The sequence below is a fragment of the Halyomorpha halys genome, unplaced genomic scaffold (genome assembly GCF_000696795.3).
Source record: "Halyomorpha halys isolate HHAL.00 unplaced genomic scaffold, Hhal_1.1 Scaffold1441.1, whole genome shotgun sequence".
Classification (NCBI taxonomy): domain Eukaryota; kingdom Metazoa; phylum Arthropoda; class Insecta; order Hemiptera; family Pentatomidae; genus Halyomorpha; species Halyomorpha halys.
Window position 1 is genome coordinate 5,520 of NW_027112132.1, and position 22,405 is coordinate 27,924.

Here is a 22,405-nt window from a genome sequence, read left to right on the forward strand (position 1 = left end):
TGCAAAGGAACGAAAATATTCACAATACTTTAACTAACCTAGCGTTATTCTTTTTTTTTTTTTTTAATACACACTGTCCAAAAACATCTGTTTTAATGTCATCGATAATTTCAATTATAATCGATGGAACAGATAACATCGTTACACTGCCCCCTTCTTAAAAACTGTTCGTCCCAAACAGAACCTTCTTCAGATCCTTGAGTTTGGAATCTTGTTTTCAATATATATCCCATGATACCGAGAGGAATCTTGTTTTGTTTTGTCTTTAGCCTCTAGTACTTCAATGCTTCTACTTCTTTATGATTTACCAATTTATTTTATCATTATTATAATGCTCTCCATGTCTTGAACTAATTGAGTCATTTTTATTAGCTCCATTACCTTTTTTGTTTGTTTTTTTCATCTCCTCGTCTCCTATCTTTATCACTTCTACTACATTCTTTACGTCTGTTTACTTCCTCTCTTCTTCTATTAACTCTTTTCCCTTTTTATCTTTATCATATCTAACTGAATAACAACGGCAATTTTGAAATAGTAAATTAAATTGAGTTTTATGTAAATAATAAAACCGTATGTGTCTATAACACTATCTCACTGACTAATCGATTACTGTAACTCAAAATTAAATTGATATTATTAGTTCCTGTTTCCTTAGGCTGCAGATGAACTATAACACTGGATTTAAAAAAAAAAATTCCATCTTTAAAAAAAAAAAAGAGTTTTTTCGAATAACTCCAGAAGAATGAATCGTTGAAAAGTCAGCTTGAAGATTAAAACCACTCAAATAAAAGATAATGATATTTTCTTCAATAAAAAAATAAAATCGAAGTTAGCCTATGCCTCTCCAGTTGTAATCTTTCCTGTAACGAGTTTCCCCTTTCCTTCTTTCTCTTCATCTATAATCGTCAGCATCTCTATCAACCGTCCTTCTCTTATCATCGGTTCTCCGTCTACCCTTTCTATCTAGGTCCCTTTCTATTTTCGTGTTATAATCTATTTTGCTAGAATGACTATCTACACTCCTAGAGTTCCCCTTATCCTTAGGCTTCCGTCTATATTGTACTCCAATACCTTTTCAGTCAACTCCGCCAGTCGAGAAACTTCCACTCTGAGCTGCTGCATCGGTTTCCCCTGGATTCAGCCTTCTTGTTCTGAACCGCTCTCTACGCACCTGCCTCAGGTAAGGGCCACACAATCTCTTCTCGAAATTATCGTGGAAATAGAAAATTCTTGACGTTTCTCACGTCGGAAGTGGACATATACGCTCCAAATAATATCCAGAGTCTCCTCTCGAAATAAAACGATTAGAGTACTCGTTCCTTCCCGGCCATTCTAGCTGCCAGTCGAATATGTCTTGAACTGCCATAGTAGACTAGTTGCCCATGACGGCCCTCTGTCGTATGTTGAAGGCTTTCTTCTAGCTGGAGCTCACGAAACGTCTTCTTCCATGTTGCTAGCACCCCTCTCTAGTGTCAATCGCACATTCGCAATACGTCCTCCAGTCTTAACAGGCTTAACCTCCTGTTCCAGAAAGTCAACTTTAGCATCGAGTCTCCCAACGTAACGCTCCACTCCATCCTCATCTTCATATTGTCGTTCTGTCGTCCTTACCTGATTTTCAACATCAGAGTCCAGACCTAGCTGGTTTTCCTCAATTCCAACTTGTTTCCCTGTGCTTCCTAAGTCCTTTTCAATGTCCTCGAACTTCACTTTATGATTTTTTTTTTCAATTCCTCCTGGTCAGATTTCATTACATTCATGGTGGATTTCATTTCCCTTAGTATTAACAAAAAATCTTCCATATTCGCTGCCTAACAGTGTGATAACTGTTCCTAACCTCTTATTCTCCCCAACACTTCAATACTTCACTTCCTATCTACAATAAAAAAAAAATAATGTCTTTACACTTTCTTACCCAAAATCCCACTTCTGATACCAATTGTCGCGTGGTACCTGGGCCAAGAAACAAACCACAAAGCACAGAAACAAAAATTTTTTTATAGCAAAGGAATGAAAATATTCACTACTCTTTAACTAACTTAGTGTTACTCTCTATTTATTTTTTTTTTACCACACTGTTCAAAAACATCTGTTTTAATTCATCGATAATTTCAATTATAATTGATCTACCAGATAACATCGTTACAGTATTTACTATTTTACACATTGGTTGTTTTTGTATAAATTTTACCGAAAATCTAAACAGGAACTTATATCTGTGCGTATTTTTGTTTAAGTGGGACAACGCTATGTTAAATCCTAAAATATACCAGCTTTATACTGAATTTTTCTATCAATCAGGGCCCATGTTGTGCTAAACAAAGGAAGAAGGAAAATTCTGCTTGATAAATTATGATGGATCTCCCGGACATTGCCCGCAAACTACGGCCCCTGATAGATTACCATGAATATCGACCATATTAATTAGGCCGCCGGATTGGCCAGGATATAGATCGAACTGTCTGAAATATAATAAATCGACATTGTCATCGAGTCGATGTGACAGTCGATATCGGTGATGGGCTAGATAAGTTAGTTGCTGCCGCGAGGTTCGCATGAACAGCTGGTAATTGCTGATGGCTGGCTATCATGGATCGGATACCGCGATCGTGTAAGTTTTTTATCCTATCACTAGATACTTTAAAATTTAGTGCTGTATTTATTTTATAGATGCAATAAAATGAAATGCAAGCTGACGTGGCATTTATCTATAGGTAAATAATACCTCCTGTGCCTCATCGAGAATCATATTGCATTCCTTATCAACTACTCGTTTTATCTAAAGTATAAAATGCTACTAATTTAGCAAGAACGCATTTTCTTCTAATAAGTCATTTTTTATTCATTCCTAAAAACTTAACTTTAAATTAAATTTTTTGTTAAAATCTAAGAATGAATACCCAGGTCGAAAACCAAAAACTTACTTGAATAGTTTTGGCTAATCTTTATATTTTTTGGTCTGCCAAAACCGAAAGTAAACTTTTTTTTTTAATCACGTACCGGGTATAATCAAGTTTATGATTTGTAATTCGAGTTTGTAGCAAGAAAATCATACATATTACCCAGGGTACTCGATCGATAAACTTCAAATTTACCCGGAACTTTTTTTAGCCAATTTGAATTTTAGATATTAAACAATGTATTTATAATTGTCTGTATATGTGCTATGTGATTTTTCATTGCCTTAAAATCTAGCCAAATCTATACTTATTTTAGTTAAATATCTTTTTTCCACAGGGATCAATCCATTTGAATTTGGTCAAAATATACAGGAGTAATAAATGTTTAAAGTTACGAAAATTTGTAAACTAATTCCGGCTAGTGAGAAATATTTCAGTTTTTTATTTTCGTTGAGGATTTTATATTTTAAAATGTTATAACCAATTTTTTTTTTCTTTTTATTTAAATTTCGTAGTTAATTTTGTTTCCTATTCATTTTTTTACATCAATTTTCTGTTGGTTATGAAAAATTAATTTAAAAATCTCATCAAAAAAGGCTAGTGGTGTACAAATAGAAACTTTATACAATTTTATCTGATAACTTCACATGTTGGAAAAACTGCTCCATTTCCTCACTTGAAACATTTATGACTCGTGTATATTTTAACCAAATTCAAATGTTTTGGTCTTTTTGGAAAGAGAAGTCTTGCCTCTTTCTGGTTTTAACAATGGAGTATAAATTTGAGGGCTATAAGAAGTCACTTAACACATAAGCAATTACAATTACATTGCATTTGTATCTGATATTCAAATTAATCTAGAAAGGTCTGATTATATACGTCTTTTTGGTACTACAAAATTTTGAAATTTATCGGCTTAGTACCCTAGGTGCTATGAAATATTTTCTTGATTTTTGTGCAATAAAACTAGTATTACACATCGTGAATTTGCGAAAAAAAAATCTCTAAATAAGGGGGAAAACGAGTTTCAAATCAAATTTTAAACATTCTTTGTTTTCTTGATTTTTATGTATTAAAATCCAGTAAAACTATTATATGTTCTATTTATTATGATGCAAACTTGACGTCAGATACTACGTGTGGTTAATTACGTATATTTCTCAATATACGTTTTTTAATATCGAAATCTGTTTTTTAATTCTTTTCCTGGATAAAATAGCGATTTTAATTAAATTTTGTTGTCATTTTTAAATATTTATAATTTTCCAGAACTGATTTTGTTTAGTTTCAAGTCACAGTTTCATGGAATGAATCGTTTTCAAAATTCTAGAAACAGTAGAAGAACCTCATTTTTATAAGTGATAATGGGTCCATATTCAGACTATTATTAAAAACACGAAATCTTCCGAAAAGAAAGATATACTTTGAACTCCAAATAAATAAACTATTGTTATTTGCTGTATTAATAATTAGGTAATGTTATAAGGATGTTGACAAAGATATTGACTCGAGTGTGTAAACAATTGATTTAAGTGAGTGTATATCTGAAATTTGGATAAATTTTAACATTTTATCAAAGAATTCTGTTTTCTGTATTTTTTCTCGCAGGTATGTTTGGATACAGTTGTATAAATAATGCATCAGGTGGTATGGCATCACAGAAATTGTCATGAATAAAGAACTAAGTTCTCCATTATACGGGTTTCTGTTTTGAATAAGTGGAGTTCTATTGTCAGGGATCGATGTATGTTACGATGTGAAACCTTGGGTACATCAAAACTTACGTTTGATAGTATCTTTTTTATCGCGTTTAGTTAAGTATGTAGGTGAACTGGACTTATTTGTATGAATGAGAGAAACAACTCAATTTTTAACGTAAGAAATTATAATTAGATCACTATCCTAATGGATATATGAGCCGCCATGTTTAAGCAGCCATCCCTTAAATATCAAATGAAAACAATCGGCACAACACGTAATCACGATATCAGCTACATGTTTTTAGTATGGGTGAACACAGCACCTGTTCCCACAGCATTTTACTAAGCAAAATCAAACGCTTAAGAGGAAAGTAAGAAGTGACATATTTTAGTAGTGTTGGATAGACGTGGTTGTTTCAAGAAGAAATTGATAAAAGCGTGTACTAAAACTAAAATAATATACTAATAATGAGTGGTGTACTGTATTACAAAAAAAAAATCCTACATACGTCCCCAAGTTTTTTTTAAAACTAAAATTATGAACAAGATGGTCAGGGGTGCGGTAAAAAGAAACAAAAATAGTTAACAACTATTTATTTTCCGACGTTTCGCCACACTTTGTAGAGCTTCATTGTGGCTGTTCAAGTTGAGTGCTTTCCAAACTATTTATAACTTGAAAATTTCAAAAGCTCTCAACTTGAACAGCCCTGATGAAGCTCTACAAAGTGGGGCGAAACGTCAATAAATAAATAGTTGTTAACTATTTTTGTTTATTTTGAGTTATTGTGTTTTACTGTGAAAAATAAATAATTTAAATAATGTTGTTATAAAACAGTTTTAAACTATATGTGTATAAATGACATGAGTTCAATAGAGAAATTGAAAAAAATGACAAATATGCAGATGCAATGGTGCGTGAGTATGGAATAATGTCCCCAAAACGTTGTAAAAGCTAAATATAGAATAGTTTATATTCTTATTGGAAGTTTTATCACCTCAACAATTTAAAAAATTAATATAATCATCTCCCTAAAAAGAAATCCAGAATGAATATTCCCATTTTGCATGTTCAACCTTCCTACTCTACAATTTTTGGAATTTTCATTTAGTTTTGGCGTGTAGTCTAACTTTTGAGGTTGTTCCTAGCTTTCTCCAGTGCAACCAACTCTATAATTCCTAATGGAGTGGCTCGAATTTTTTTTGGGATAGTATTAGTAAATAAGTGCTATGAAATCGCCGAAAACCGCAAAAAATTACTACAGTTTCGTTCTTTAGGTTTTTTTTTATTTTCCACACCATTTGCGGTTTTTGGAGATTTATTCCTTAACGACACGTCGGATCAAATTTTTCCATTTATGAATTCGTCTCAAAAATTGTATTAGCTGTCAAAATTCATAAATAAAAATAATGCACCCCATTCCATTGGAAATTTCAGAGTTAGGTACGTTGGATATATACTGTTATATATACCCTCACCTCATGCCACTACTATAATACTAAATCAAAAGTTTAAGAATGGTATAGATTGGGTGCGGGGGTGAACATGTATAATGGGACACTCAGTAACAGAATCTATGGGGTGCTTTATTAATCTTAGTACCTAAAACTAAAATAATTAAAACAGTAAAATTATAAATAGTTCATTTCATTGTTCTTGATGTGATGAAAAGCCACTGCGGTCCATCTTTGTGATATGGAATTCACTTTTCGGATATCTTCTCGTGTTCAGTTTAAACAACAACAATTTTTTAAGCCCATATCATTTTTTAAAAATGATTATGGAATAGCTTTTAAAAATAGCCGAAACAAAAAGTTAAGGTTTTGAAGTTATGTAGCACTGATTTTTTTCTGCTCTATTGACAATTGTCGAATCTTCAGCAAATACTTTTGAGTCGTTTACTTAGAGATAACACATACTGCTTTAATAGCTTAACAAAACATACGAAAGTCTAAACAAATTTAACTCGCCACTCATTGACTTGATTCCTCGATGCTCTACTTCTTATGAATGCTTTATTAGCTTATGAAACAAACTAGTTTCATTGATCTTCAAGATAACATTGATTGTTAATAATGGGTGTCTTCGTCTTTTGATGAATAAATTATTTAACTCGGCGTTATTGATTTCGTTTTAATAAACTATTCGGGTAAGAGTTTCATTGATGTTTTCTATTCTATTAACTTATTTTTGAAAATAAAAAAAAATTACAATCTTTAAATTATACCAGGTATGAAGGACATACCCATTGCTGCTTTATTAATTTAGTAATTTATTTACATAGTTACAATTACTTTAGGTAATTTGTATAATTTTATTAAATTGTCTATTTTAAAAATCGACAATGAAGAATGTCCGAATGTGATCTGATGTTTATATTAAACTGTAATATTGCTGAAAATAATTTTCTTTATGTCAAGAAATAACTTTGAGATGTCCAGAGCTACACCTGAGTTTCATCATAGTCATAATGGAGTCAGACGAGGTGATTGTTTGGTATGCTTGTTGTTATATTATTACAATATGTATATATATATATATATATATAATCTTTGAATGTGCCATCTCAGAGTGGGAAATCTTGGTAGGTACGTCGATTTTCAGCTTGGTGCCAAATTCGAGCATCGCCTTATAATCTGGATATCGTTGGCCGCAGTTTTTGAAGAGTGCCTTCCTGAATCTGAGATCTAGGGATAAAAACCTATACCACTATGAACTATGAAAGGTCTTGGCTGCACTGCTTTATAAGGAAGTTCTTTTTCCAGTGCAAGGATAATGATGGATGATATGGTCGGTCAGATTTTCCCCTAATTTTTTTGTTTGTTTATTTATTGATTGATATTTACAACTGTACATAAAATACATCAAGTATATTTGAAATAATATCATAATGGTATGGTACAAACATGTAGAGAAAATTGGTAGCACTCTAATCCCTTAATTTTGAGTACCCTCTCTACAGAGGCTGGATGTGCCCCAGAAGGTCTGAATGATCCGCAATGTCTACCCTCAAGATATAGAGTACAACGTTTAATCATCAATCCATCCCGCTCTCTTGAGCAGTGATTCCCAACCGGGTCATCCCACGTCAACTTAACACCATTTTGGACTTTCTTCCAATTTTCCACAAATGTTTTTAGGTATCCTAGCCTTCCATGAAACGACGAACCACTTTATTTGTATCAAATAATAAGGTAGGGGTTATCATTATGACCATTGTGTCATTTCTAAAAAAAGGGTTCCAAAGGGGTTTTTACCAAACTCGACTAACAAGATGCAACCGCAGTTTGCGGCGTCAGGTCACGATTCACACAGTTGGTGTTATGGGCTCCATAAGTATTTAAGAACCAAGGTCTCTCTCCATGATGACCAGAATACACATGTATAGGATCTTAGTCTGGCCAATTCTCACTTACTCATCCGAGTGCTAGGTTCTGATGAAACTTTAAAAATCATCTTTAGGATTTGAAAGAAAGATTTTTAAAACGATTGTGTGAAACAACATTGTATAATGATTGAGGAAAAACGCTGAGCTTATAATTCTGTAATGTAATGAATGACCATGACATTTTACATTTAATAAAGATTGGATAATTGTTAACTTTTATACGATTATATGTTCAATTTACGTTTTCTAGAATATAATTAAGAAAACTATCTGTGATGCAATTTTTATTAATGAATTGATTTTTTTTTTTCTAGTTTACGAAAAAAAGGGCAATATGGGGTAAAATACAAAACATATTTACTATAATGGGTCAAAAATTAATATTTCTAATAGAATGGAAAATATCGACTAAAATATGTAGAAAAAACAATTTAAAAACCGTTAAATATGTAAAATATAAGTAGTATAAAACTGTTTAAAATATCACAAAATGTTTTTGTGAAGCATAAATATGGATAAAGAAGTTGCAGAAATAAAATGTGTTGACGTCATCTCATCACCACATATTACTATATGATTGCATACAATACGTATATGATACAGAATTATCAATCGGAATCAAGGAGCCTCATCATTTTATGCTCGTTTTATATTGTTTCGCCCAAATCAGACCATTCTGCTTTCACACAGCCTTATTGTTGGATGCCGAGCCAGGATTTAATAACAATAATATTCTGTATTTACGAGAGAAGTCTTCTGAATATGAAAATAGACTGTAGCATTAGATGTCCAGAAAATGTTAAGAAATAGAAATTTGTGAGGAGCTGTACAAAATAGAGAAGATAGCTGAGGCTGCGAGTGGCCTTCACCATTGGTGAGTCGTTGCGCCATCTATGGAAATGTTTGTTTTGGTTTTCTAGTCTTAACAGATTTTTATCCAAGTAGCTGTTCAAATTTCCTTCAGAAGTCTCCGTAAACCCTGTCCCTGATCAGAAGAAAACAATTCTCTACAACTTCAGAGATCGGTTCCATCCCCAATTGTGTTCACTTAGAGGGGCGCCAACCCCTATTCTGTCACACTTAAAAGAGATGGTCGTACACAGAAACACATAAAGCCATATTTCTTCTAACCTTGAAAATTAGCTCTAAGAGTTATAATCTTATTTATTACGACTGTACATTGTATAAGTTTTCATATATCAAACCACTCTTATACTTAAAAAGCGAAATAATTAAGACTATTGTTAATAATATGATTAAGGGTTTTCTAAACCATATACTCGTGTATTTTAATAAAACGAAATCCGTCATAATTCCTGAATAAATATTTTTCCATAACCACGTCGAATCAGTTTTGTTCCTGAAAATATGTCGAAGCTTTTTACTGATTATAATTAGAGGAAACTAAGGAAACTCTGCAAGGTCGCTATGTAATAAGATGAGGTAAACAAAGTCTTTTGACGTCAATGGAGGAAGAACATAATTTCCGTAATATCAAACTGATAGAAGGGCATTGTCTCTGTGTATCCAACCCATTTTTTAAATAAAAATAGATCTATTGGCCTTGGACTTGGTACTAATTTAGTTACCTGATTCTGTTCATTAAGTTATTGTTGCCAAAAATAACATCAAATCTTCAGAGCAATATTTTTTTTCTAAGAATTATAATTAAACACTTAGTTGGGGTAGTACCCCGAAACGAATAACGTATGGTTTAAGAATCCATTGTTTATAACTGCTTTAAATGATAACCGGTTATTAATTTCAAATAAACAAAATTAAATTGATTGATACTTTAGAGGTAGAATTTCTAAAATTCATTATATAAGACCTTTTAAACTATATCAGTGAGCAAAAGATTCCTCTGGCATTAAAAATCACTTAATTGTACATTGATTTAACGAGTTTAATCAAAAACACACACACTGACCATTTTGTGAGGCTTGGTTACTTGACCTCAAAACGTGTATTACTTACTATATATTCCATATAGCGATAACTGAAACCAAAAATTGGACTTAATGCTAAGTACATTCATAATTTAAACCCTGAATGGATTCCGCCATGTTTAAGACCAGAGGTGGACTTTTTAATATTAACTAGAAACCTTAGGGAAGGGCATACCATAATATATACTTGTAATATAAAGTAATTTATGTAATTTGAAATTTATGTAATTGAAAACATCCTCCATTTAGTAGGCAGGTGTTCCGGTTTAATATAATATATTGAAAAAATATTTAGGTGAATACATAAGGACAAACAAAAATGTAATCTTATTGTTGAAACTGAAATTCCTTTGAACTATAGACAATTAATAATAACAGAGCTCAATTGTAACAACTAAATATAAATAGTAATTACTATTACACAGGCCTATCTATGGCATTATTTTATATTTCATTTGTTACATGACTTTCTGTGGCATTATCTATTGCGATAGATATACCATAGAAAGTCTCAGGCGGACGGTATTTAACAATGACTTTTTTATTATATATATTCTAATTCTATTCTAGTACCCTGAAGAAACGTGGTATTTTGTTTAGTAAAAACATTTTCCCGCAAACCACAAGGAAACTTACATAAAACCATTCTCATATGGTTAACTGATCAACTACTTGAATAAAATAGTGTGGAACCGAAATTAAACTTGTTAGAAATTAAGTTCTGATTTAGGGCTTAACTTCTATGCGCTGCATTTTTCTTATAAGATTTTAAGCTTCTTTTTTTTCTATGCATTATAATAAAAATAAATTTTGTTTTGATTGATTATCATCTCTTTTTAATGTATTAGAAAAAATTACTCCAGCATTAACTTAATAAAATCATCATAATGCATCATTAGTATCTTAACAAATAGACTAACCTATATATTTTTAGATGCAATTTTCCGCACGAACACGATCAAAAATAACCCTATAAGAAATGACAGGATTGGAGATGGCATTGTTATTGTTTAATCGACTGTAACTTCCCACTGATTTATTCTCATCGTTCCATTTAATATTCTTTCAGCGAATTCTCAAAGATGAAGGCATGTTCAATTGTGTGTTTGAATGAAAAATAACTTTCACTCTGGGATATATAGCCTTTTAGGAATAAAACAATTCCAAATATACATTTATCAACAAAGGAATACTTGTCAATATCATACTAAGTATAAATATATGCAATTTAAATAAGAAATTATAATAAATAAGTGTTGCTAAAGTTGATAGAAATTTTTCTTTTGGATACAGTATATTTATTATTAAGAAACTGAAGGGATAAGTGGTGTTTGAAGGAGACTTCCTCAACGACTGTTGAGAGGAAGATTCCAAAATACAAATGGTCATAGAATTCCAGAACGGGGCAGTCTATAACTGCGGATTGGATGCCACTTCAAATACTCCGAGAACCTATGAAAAAAATCAACATTATCTGGTAAAAATTGTGATAAAATTTTTTTTTTAATCTTATTGCATTGGCGTTAAAGAAACGTCAGATCATGATAGTTGCAAAAATGGCGACAGTTTAAGGAGATAACTTTTCATTTGGTGCTACTTATCTTTAAAAGTACTCACAATACGAGAAAACCTAATAGAACATCATTTTAAGTTTTCATCAAATAATGTCCATTTTTTGACCCAGGCCCTCGAACTAAAAGAGAGAATGCCCCACCTTACCCGTAGTTTTCATTCTCTTGTTTTCCCAATCTCTCGTCTCTTGGAACGGACTGTAATAGTTATAATTTGCTCAAGGAAGTAGTACTATAAAAAAGGTGGCGTACATATCGGTGCGTTCAGATCTGCTATTCAAAGAATACACAGGATTAGGTAAGGAGATTATAGATATATAGAAGATCAAAAGGATTTTTGGCACTCGGAGAAGTAAACACCATGTAGGCTTTATCTTCTTTGGGATTAGAATATCACTGCGGTAAGAAATTTACTTATTTTAAATTTATTGTAAAACGGTAATTTGTATAATTTTCTTAATTTTAATGCTCTATAGTTGGTTCTATAAACTTATTATGATTACAGTCACTTGTTACTTTTTCGGTTAGTAAGATACTACATTCTTCCTAAGCATAGCAGAATTGACCTCAGAAAGCTGGATTATGCTAGAATGAACTTTATCTTCCTGGATGAGGGGTGCGCCAGGCAGGATGATGACAATTAAAGCGCCTAAGATGAATTTTAATAAACTATCCATGAGTTTCTCCTATCTCATCTAGACCTTCTCAGTTCTTAAGTCATAGGAGAGGAAAATATGAAGGGGTAGTAAAAGGTGACTGTAATTTTGAGGGATTTGAAATTATGGGATCTTGTCCGCGTAGTACATCTTGTTCGGTGGTTATGATCTCTATTTTCTTTATTCTTGACTTCTGATTGTATATTCGATTCTTTTAACTGAACAGACTTCCAATGATTCACTCTTTGGAATGAATAAATTCGTTTGGACGATGTATCATTTTTATCTTATTCTACTTTTATTTTTATTAAAAATAATATCCCCTCCCCCACCCATAGATTTCAAAATCTTAAAGTTTTCTTAAAACTTTTCTTTAAAAAAAACAATTAAGACATTATTTTTAAAAACACATTCTATTGAATTTTGAAAAATAAGGCACTTCAGATGTTCGGCAACCCTTATTGAATTTCTACGTCAATTGTCCAAAACTTAAACTAAAATTAATACATAATTTAAGGTAACATTTACTAAGAATTTTTATTTTACCAAGAACATTTATTTTTGCAAAGAATAAAAAAAAATTTTTTTGACTTTTTTTTTACCTACCTCATCCCCATTTCTTTGACCCTATTAAATACATAACCGACTGGTTCCGAATCCGCGATTCTTCCGTGTAAATCAGTGGATAGTACAATTCCTTCAGTGAAGTCAACTCTTTGCTTCGATTACCTTATCATCTATTCTTAACTCTTCCGCTACTTCTTTGTACTGAATAGCTAATTCTACAAGGAGCTATTCAGTTAACAATAAAATAACTATGATTTTTTTTTTGTTTCTGCGGTAACACATTGTTTACTACACAAATAGGTTATGCAATATCATTTGAGTTTATCAGAACATTTTTTAACCCTAGCAGGAGTCTTCACATTATAAAAAGTTTTTAAAAATTAATTTACTCTTTGCTTTGTTAGTGGCTGAAATGAATCTTACCATCTACCTTACTCGATACAGTACTATAGAATAGTGGTCACGTAGTATCAAAAGCCGACCCTTTTCATTAATTCATGGGTATCGGAAGCGCTTGGGCAAGTTTTCTCGATAGCCTGGATAGAGGCTAGCGACCCTGCGTGTCCATCTATCTCATTCAACCACCCTTTATTATGGCAAATGCTTAGAGCGTTTGCACACTAGGTATACGAATTAAGAGCAACCACTAATTGAACGCAGTAGCGTGTTAATTTGCTGCATTTTTTTACTTTCTCTTGCTTTTGTATGTAATATGTAGTAAGAGAAAGTATTGCCATCGTAAAAATTTTAGATTCTAGTTTTCGACGGAAATGCATGTTTTGAGATCCCTAAGTCCAAAAAAACCTAGTCTCGCTAAATGGTCTTCGTGTGTGTCTGTCTGTGAACAGCCTACCTCCAAACGAAACTGAAATTACATACTTGAGCTGTGTATGAGACCTGGGACGTGACAGCAACGTTTTAGCTAACTCAACCTACGTTGAAGGGCTACGCGAATTGATTTTTCACATTTTTTCGATTTTATCCAAAATGACGCTAACAATTTTGATTAAACGCGAAAAGTAAATCAGCAATTAAGTGGTATTCAATATCAGAAAGGTTTTATTCTCATTGAAATCGACTAACAGGGCTTACAAGACGAATTTTCGAAAATTTTCCTGTGAAGTATCTTTAATTTAGTTTATTGGAAAAATACAGTTCTTGTAGTTAGAAATTATACACAATGTAAAAATATAAAAGAATTTTATGAATAACTAAAGGAAAAATATATAAATCAGATCGAGACCGCACGATCTTTTCCGATCGCAGTACTGCATTGCTATCTTTTGTTAAACTGATATATTCTTGGTAGGGGCAAAAGATATGTTTGTTATCCCCATTTCGAGAAACTCTAAATAGGAATTTCTATAGCAACAGAAAAATGTTTTTATTTATAATTTATAGATATAAATGCACAATTTGCTATATGTTTGTTATTATTCGCCAGATGTAGATTATGTTTCTTCTTTTTTAAATTTATTTTTTTATTTTTTTTTTTAAATTTGATAGATTTATTTATTGATAGATATTACAATTTGCCACACAGTTGTGGGCAATAGGTAATAGTGATGAATGATCTCATACATACTAAAATAAAAAAAAATAAAAAATATTAAAAATATAGTAAAAAGAAATAAATAAAAAAACTCTCTCAAAATATATACAAACAAAAGAATAGACAAGATGAACATAATCAGACTATCTGTATGAAAAATAAATAAATAAAATAACATAATGATAAAATAATATATACAATATTTACACAATCGACCTGAGGATCCCTTAGCCTCCTCTATCCCCCACGTGTGAGGGGTAGAGCAGAGCTCAAGAGATCCCAGCGCATCCCTCTCCCCGCATCACTGGTAATGAACCAGTGGAGGCTGAGCAAGTGCGCTAAAGCCGCAAACACTCAACTTGAGTGGAGAATCTGACCATTGCCAGAACTCCAATTTAAAATTAAATTATCTTTCAAATGAGTGGCTATAATCTTCCTGGAAATATGTATTTTTGGTGTTATTTTATTTATTTATTTTTTGTTTTTTTATTAAAGAAATCATTTTTTAAAGGACTTAGAGACCGAATTTTTCGAAAATCCACACTTTGTTATAAGAAAAACCACCATTGATAATTTCACCATTATAGCCATTGTTGTTTTTGAGAAACAGTGGCAAACACGTTAGTTTGTTTGTTTATTCAGAAATTAAGGCGTAAAACCCAGCGGTCATCAACGCCAACACCCCACAAACACGTTAGTGAGTGAGTGTTTACAGATGAACAGAGACAGGTTTAATTATATGTAGAGAGATAGAGATAAAATGGGTTTCCATAAGGACAGAATATTATAAAATACGCATACACAGTTCACTGTTTCTTTGCTAGCTAGCATTCTTCATAGTTAGATTTTTTTTTTTAAATAATTAAATTATTTTTTAAATGAGCGACTATAATCTTCCAGGAGATGTATAGTGTTATTCTAAAAACTTATTGAGTTTTTAAAAAAATTTAAAAGTTCATGAATGTTATCAGAAGCCTTAGATTTTAATCACTGCTCACTATAAGGTAGGATTTGTTGGGCCCGATCGTTATCTGTATTTAATTTAGTTCTTGTACAATGTTGACCTTCATGAAATATTCTTACATACACAAATCGATAAGTCAATCGTTAAAGATTTTAGTTGAATGATGAAAGTTGACTAAATGATAACACTTAATGGCTTGTAAATTTGTAAAACAGGTTTAATTTTAAGTAGTTTATTGACATATTAGAAAATATACTTTCTATAATTTATTATCAAGAAGGGAACTATAAACTGTCCTTGTGTATTCAATGCCATTAGCTTTTCATTACTAATTCATAATGGTTAGTTTACAGTTTGTCCATCGATCTTAAGTCTTAACTACAGGAACATGAATTTACCTTTCTTTATCATCAAACCTCATCTTTCCACGATCTTGCTTGACATTTGTTTTTCTGTTTATACATACAATAATATTCAATGTGAGTAAAGTTTGAAGCAGTGGTTTTAATAGTTATGGTAACTTGTGAGAAAATAAAAATATTCATTAAGTTAGTTTCTTTTCCGTAGGGACCAATTTATTATGTTTTTCAGTTGTTTTTTTGTTTGTTTTTTTCGTGCTGGGCTAATAACTTACCTTCATACTTCAAACCTTTTATTTTTGACGTGACAACGTCTTATAAATCATTTTGCGGGATGCCATGTTAGAAAAAGTGTCCCGTAACGGAAGTAGATTGTGGGGGAGGTAATTAGTAGTGTAGTAGTGGGGGTAAGAGGATTATAGATGCTGAGAGTCATGCAGGCAAAAGTGTCCCGTAACGGAGAAGGTAGTGGTGGGGATGGGTAAGAGTGAGGTGGTGGGGGTAAGAGGATTATAGAGTATACGTTGTCACGGAAACATGTCGCCTCGGCGCGAAGCGCCGAGGCCTACACGGGCACGGTTTTTTTATTAATTTTACATCAATATTACTAATGATTAGTATTGAAAACTATAGAATAAGATAAATGTTAGAAGCAATCAATATAAAAAATATAAAACAAGTGTTAAATTATAAAACAAATATATGCGGATATTATAAGTAAAATATGTATTTAAAATTATTGATTCACTATACTAATGAAGAAGAAAAAACTAGAATAGAAAGGAGGACCAAAGTAAATATAATATAAGCTAATAGCTATTAGGCAAGGGAGGTGTATGAGTCAGTACAATAAGAACAAAGGTAATTAACAAGACAATATAGATTGATTTATTATTATGTAATAGGCAATTAATAATGGTAAATATATTTCAATTGCAGAATAAAGGATGAATTATGAAAAAAAAAAAATGATCATAAAACAAATGTAGATGTAAAAAAAAAATTATGATAGAAAAAACACAATATTGAAAGATAACTATAATGATAAAATATATGAAAAATTAGCAATAATAAAAAACTTAAGTATTAAGAAAATGAATTGGGGCTATTTTTCAATTAATTGAATAAACTTTAAATATAATCAATTATATACGTAAGAGCAATTAATAGATAGTAAATAACACTTTCCAACTACTTTCAGAGAAAATACCTGAAGATGAACGGAAGGTCCGAAACGTCGGAGTGAAGAATATATAATTCATGTAAAATGAATAAAAAATAAATGGTTTAAACTATGAAGGTAGCTTACTAGCCCAGAAAGAAAATAATCAGGAAACATAAAAAATATTTATGAAATAATAAACTTAAAATTGGTATTGTTTTGGATCATTATCTTCGATAATGAAAAAATTAAAATAAAGTACTTCATAATGTGAGGTTTCACATTTTTCTTCAGCTACCGATTTTTTTTTGGGACTTGGAACCAAAGTCACGGGTCATCCCAGGACGATACTCTGGACCCAATCGGTTATTCCACTTCGAATTCATTAGAAGTTTCAAAATCTAATATTTTGGTCATTTATGAAATTAAATAAAAGATTTAAAGTTTATTAAAATCAAAATGTTCAAATGGAATCAATCAAAAAAAGAAGGAACGAAAACTTTATTTGCGCATTCAAAACAAAAATAATTATTTACTCTGTCTCACTCGTGTGAGATCAACTCAGTGAATGCAAGGGCTTGAAGAGCTGACTTGACTATTTTTATCTGAGGAGATGATACGACTTTTATATACAGCAGAATAAAAAGGTATTTTACGGCCTTACCATTTGTCCCAACTATTACATTATGGTTGGTACTCATTCGATGAATAATTTAAGATTGTTTAAATAATCATTTATAACATTTCTCTAGAATCCACAGTTAAGGATATATAAGTGAAAAACCGAAAGAGAGACCTAAAATTTCTAATGTGTTACTTAATCAAACTACAATAATTAGCTGCTAAGTAACCGTTTTAGGACGTTTAGTAAAAATAATTTTTTTAAATTCTGTTCTATGGGTTGGATTTTATGCATCGAGTTCTTGTATTAGTTCGCCCAGTAAGTGTGAAAGTATTTGTAGTTGGAATAAAATACCAATTTCAAGTTTGAGTAAGGATTCCATGTTACATTAGTCGCTTACCCAGATGGAATCCTAGTTATCACATCTTTTCATAAGAAATAAGCGGAACATCGTTAAAGGTTACTGTAGTACTGGATATCCTGGGTTTACGGACTATTAAAAATGAACGAATGCTTTTAACCCAAATCAGTGAAATGTTTCGTGCTATTGTATGCTGGTAATTAAATGTAAAACCATACCCGCATCATTCGTCTGACATAACTATGCCATTGCGTGTTAAGTTAGGATTTGTAACTAGTTTCCTGAAACTCTCATTTCCTAATTACTTTTTTTAAGAAATAAGCAGAACATTATAGTCTGTATATTGCTTTTTTTTGTTGGTGGATTTTTAAGAATCTCTAATTATGTTTCAATTGTTTTCAGTTGTATTTCCCACAAACATACATACCTTAAATAAGACATTTCATCAATTTTACCATTATAACAGAATGATTGTTATGTCTTATTTTATTAAAAAATAATACAGACCATATTTATTTTTCTTTAATCAACCACTACAGTACATAAATAAAAAAAAGTGAATTTTTAATAATCAAACCTTGTTATTGCGGAGCCAAGGTATTTGAAACAGTCAATGTTTCTGTCGACGCAGACCACTTCGTAGAGTGCATTTTTCAGCTTACTTCATATCTTTTGTTTTATTTCATTTACTTGCAAGCTGATCTCCTCTGATTCTATTAATAGACTCTTTCTTTCCATGTCATCTTGGTTGCTTTCTTGAACCGCAATGTCGTCCAGGTACGCCAGGACTTTATGTTTCATTGCAACGTGCACCCCACCATTTTCCCGTGATGTTCTTCTAATAACTTTTTTTCGTGTAATTTTTGATTTATTTTTACAACAAAAGTTGTATTGAATTCGTAATAACAAAGGTGTAAGTAGATATTTCAGTAATTGCAAAACAAAATAGCAGTCTATTCATCAATTATGTTAGTTGCATTAACTATCTATGAGCATGTTAGTAAAGTACTATATGAACAAGAAGATACCTATTTGAATGAAAATCACATCTTTTGAAGTGAAACTTCTTTACCGACGTTGTAAAAATCAAGAAAATAAAAGAATTAAAAAAAGGAGTAAATTGATTTCGTGACGTGAGATGAAACAAAAGTCGTAAGTAAGGGAGCGACGCTAGTCAACTCTAGGAGGAAAATTTTAATATTTTAATATGAGAGTAGGAGCTTATTAATCCCGGTTGTGCCGGTCCGTTTTAGTGAGCTCTTATAATTTGCTAATCTCCATTAAAATATCAAAATTGTGCTGGCAGAATTGACTTGAGAAATAATTGTTCTTTTCTAATTATTATTACTATCCTGGAACTAATATTTTCTACCTTAAGCTATAATGGAGAACACATGACCATTATTAATAAAATGTGAATACCTTATTTCATTTCTAGAAGTTTCGCTTCAGTTGGTCAGTCCCAATACTACCAAGTTTTTTTTTTTTTGGGGGGGGGGAGAAGAACAAGGTCGGAAGAAGTAACAAGGGGTTCAACCCCTACACAGACTGATTTAGTGACCGTGTACATTTTGACAACACGTTCAGTTCGGCCAAGTTCTCTCCGGAGACAAGGTCTTTTCAATACGTTTACTCCTCACCGACACACCTCTAAGATAAATGAATTTTAATTTTATTTTGGGCCTTCATGTCGTTCGATTATCTTTTAAAACCCACGTTTTGACTTCTGATGAACACCAATTAAATCCAAGAATTTGGTTTAAAATATAATAGTATAGGGAGTCAGATGGATAATATCCATCTTATAGAACATACATCTGCAAATAATTTTAAAAATTATTTTTCATCACAAATAAACACGGAAGCGCATGTCTGGAGGTTCTAAAACTCATCTAATTATGTAATTAATTTAATAAAGTAACGAGTTCGGTCTTTTGTTTTTTTCGCCTATAACTTCTAAACGGTGCTTTCTAGCGAAATAGTTCGGGTATAAGAATTTAAATCTCACTTAATTCTGCAATGAATGAATACCTTAATATATTAATTCGGTTAATTAGTACGTCAGAATCCGTAAGCAGTGGTAAACGAAAAACAAATTTTACCAAAACTGAGGTTAAGTACTATATGTAACTACTAAACGCATTTCTGGCGGTCCTATAATGGTTATAAAGCAAGTGTTAATTGTGATTGAACACTAATTTTTAAAATTATTTGCTCATGTATGTTGGCATTGATTTCATTCATCTGTCTCTTGTACTGTAATATAGAGATGTTGAATTTTCTTATCGTCCGGTTGAATACCTTTTCTCAATTTTTCAAATTTTTGTTTGTTCAAATGTCGTCTTTATGTTGCTGAATTGAGAGGTCATAAAGCTTGTTTTAATAAAATATTAAAACAATTTGTTAAAATTTAAAAACAATTATGTTGGGCTATCACAATACCAAATAATTCGATCTTAGATAATTAAGTTCTTAATATGTGAACATGATTATTTGGTGCTACGTCCAGAAAAAGAAAAAAACGTGATAAATTTAAGAGGATAGTGGACTTTTCTCGGTTCATTAATGATGTTTTTGCAGTTTGATAAATTATAGACTTTTAGCGTCTCTTAAAATCGTTAATGCATTGTTGTTGTTTTTTTAATATCTGATAATGTCCGCCTCTTTATTGATTTCGGTAACGTGACGTAAAATCTTGTCCTGCTCATCAGGAATGCGGACTCATGTTTTTCCGTTATAATTTTAGTAGAGGTGAAAACAGGCAGCTATCAATATGTCCACTTATTTAAAATTGTATGTGTTCAGAACCAGCCCTTCATCGTATCTTCATTGATTGTTTGCTACACTCATTTTTCTTTATTAATATGTTAAGCATTTAAAATTAAGTTTGGTAGTACTTCTTTGGATTCAGGCCAAGAATGTAAGAGAGAAATATAAATCATACATTTGATGAAAAATAAAATAAAATAGAGTTCATGTAACATAATTACGAGAAGTTATTGTTCTATGACTCTTGTCATATTTTTTTTTTCTTGAGAGGAAAACAAATTCTTATTGCACTAGAATAGGCGTATTCGTGGTCGTTAATACTACCAACTGAAATCCAGAAATATAATCTAGTGTGAAAGAAAAATTATTGTTGACTGATGAAAGAACTATCTTATCTAATAAGGAAACATTATAGGTAGAGGGCACATTTGGATTAAGTCATCAGGATACTTCTACGAAATGATTTTTTTTTTTTTTTTTTATCAAACATGCCATCCTGTTATAAATCATCCATTATTATTTCACAGAAGAGAAGGAAACCCTTCCTCGCTTCGACCCATTCGGATCTTTTTACCATTTTGGATATCCCTTATCTAGAAATACCGTAGGAATTAGATGCGCCTAACGAAGCCCATCTGATCATTAATTCCAGTAATGTATTCAGGTTTAATTATTTCTTGATGCAAGTATTGTAATATGTAAGGAACGAGCTATCATTTCCTAACTTATGAAGGACATGGCAGACTGTTCAGGAGGATCAATGAAGACAGGATCCTGGCTATGCATTCTGATCATCAGGAGAAGAAATACAAGAACACGTACTATAGTGTAAGAGTTGAAGGGTCATCCCCACATAAGCCGCCCATTGCACTAAACTGCTACACCGACGGATCCTTAATGGAACAAGGATCTGGAGCAGAAATATGAAGGATGGATATGCTTAATCAAGGCATATCCATCTCGTTAGGAAAACACACCACAGTATTCCAGGCTCAGGTGTTTGCAATAAATGTTTGTGCCCAGAATTTAATAAATGAGGGGATGAGAGAAAGGCTAATTACGATTTACACGGACTGTCAGGCAGCCATTTATGCGCTAGATAACTATGTAACCCGCTCCAAATTGGTGGAGGAGTGTAAGGAGAGAGAGTTCAGGTTAACTCTCTCTCCTTGGCCAGCAAGGTGCGGGTGGAATGGGTACCTGGACATAAAGGCATTAAAGGAAATGAGCGAGCGGACTACTTAGCAAGGAAAGGATCTGAGTATGTTCCTCTCACACCTGACCCCCATATGTGGGATTAGTCTCAGCCATGCGAAGAGGCACATCAAAAAGATTGCTGAGAGCCTTGCTGGGTTACTCTGGAGAAATACCAGAGTAATTGAACAAAAATGTTCCTCAAGGGATCCTGCTCGAAGAAAAAGTAACTGGCTTCTTAATATGGATAGAAGTATCTTAAGATGGGTGACAGGTCTATACACGGGACACTGTCAGCTAAATAAGCATGTCTATAAAAAGAGACTGATAGAGTCCCATATCTGCAGGAAGGATGAAGAGACTGCTTACCACATCATTTCCAGATGTGATGTAGTGGCAAGAACATGGTTCCTCATCTGCGGTAAGGATCGTATCTTGGATCCCAAACTTTGCGAGACAGTGGACCCTTATACAGTGTCCAGATTTGCAAAGGCAATTGGCCTGTTTTGAGCAGTGAAGGGACAGCGTACAACAGGCCCTCTGTGGCCGCAGTGCTTCTTAGACGGAAAAAAAATTGTAATTGTAAAAGAGAGAGGCTTCATGTTGACAGAGGATATGCTCAGCCTTTTCTTCGTCTTCTATACACAGGCGTCATGTGGGATCTTCCACTATCTTCATCTTCTTGAGATGATA

The 22,405-nt window shown here is 32.2% G+C and overlaps 1 protein-coding gene across 1 annotated transcript in view; it reads left to right on the forward strand.

Moving 5' to 3' along the window:
- Positions 1 to 2,152: 2,152 nt before the first annotated feature.
- Positions 2,153 to 22,405, forward strand: part of LOC106689729 (band 7 protein AGAP004871) — a 32,526-nt gene continuing 12,273 nt past the window's right edge. Inside the window, exons 1-2 of the mRNA XM_014434875.3 lie at positions 2,153 to 2,218; positions 2,302 to 2,611. Coding sequence (XP_014290361.1) covers positions 2,590 to 2,611 — 22 coding nt within the window. The 5' untranslated portion in view covers positions 2,153 to 2,218; positions 2,302 to 2,589. The remainder of the gene's footprint in view (positions 2,219 to 2,301; positions 2,612 to 22,405) is intronic.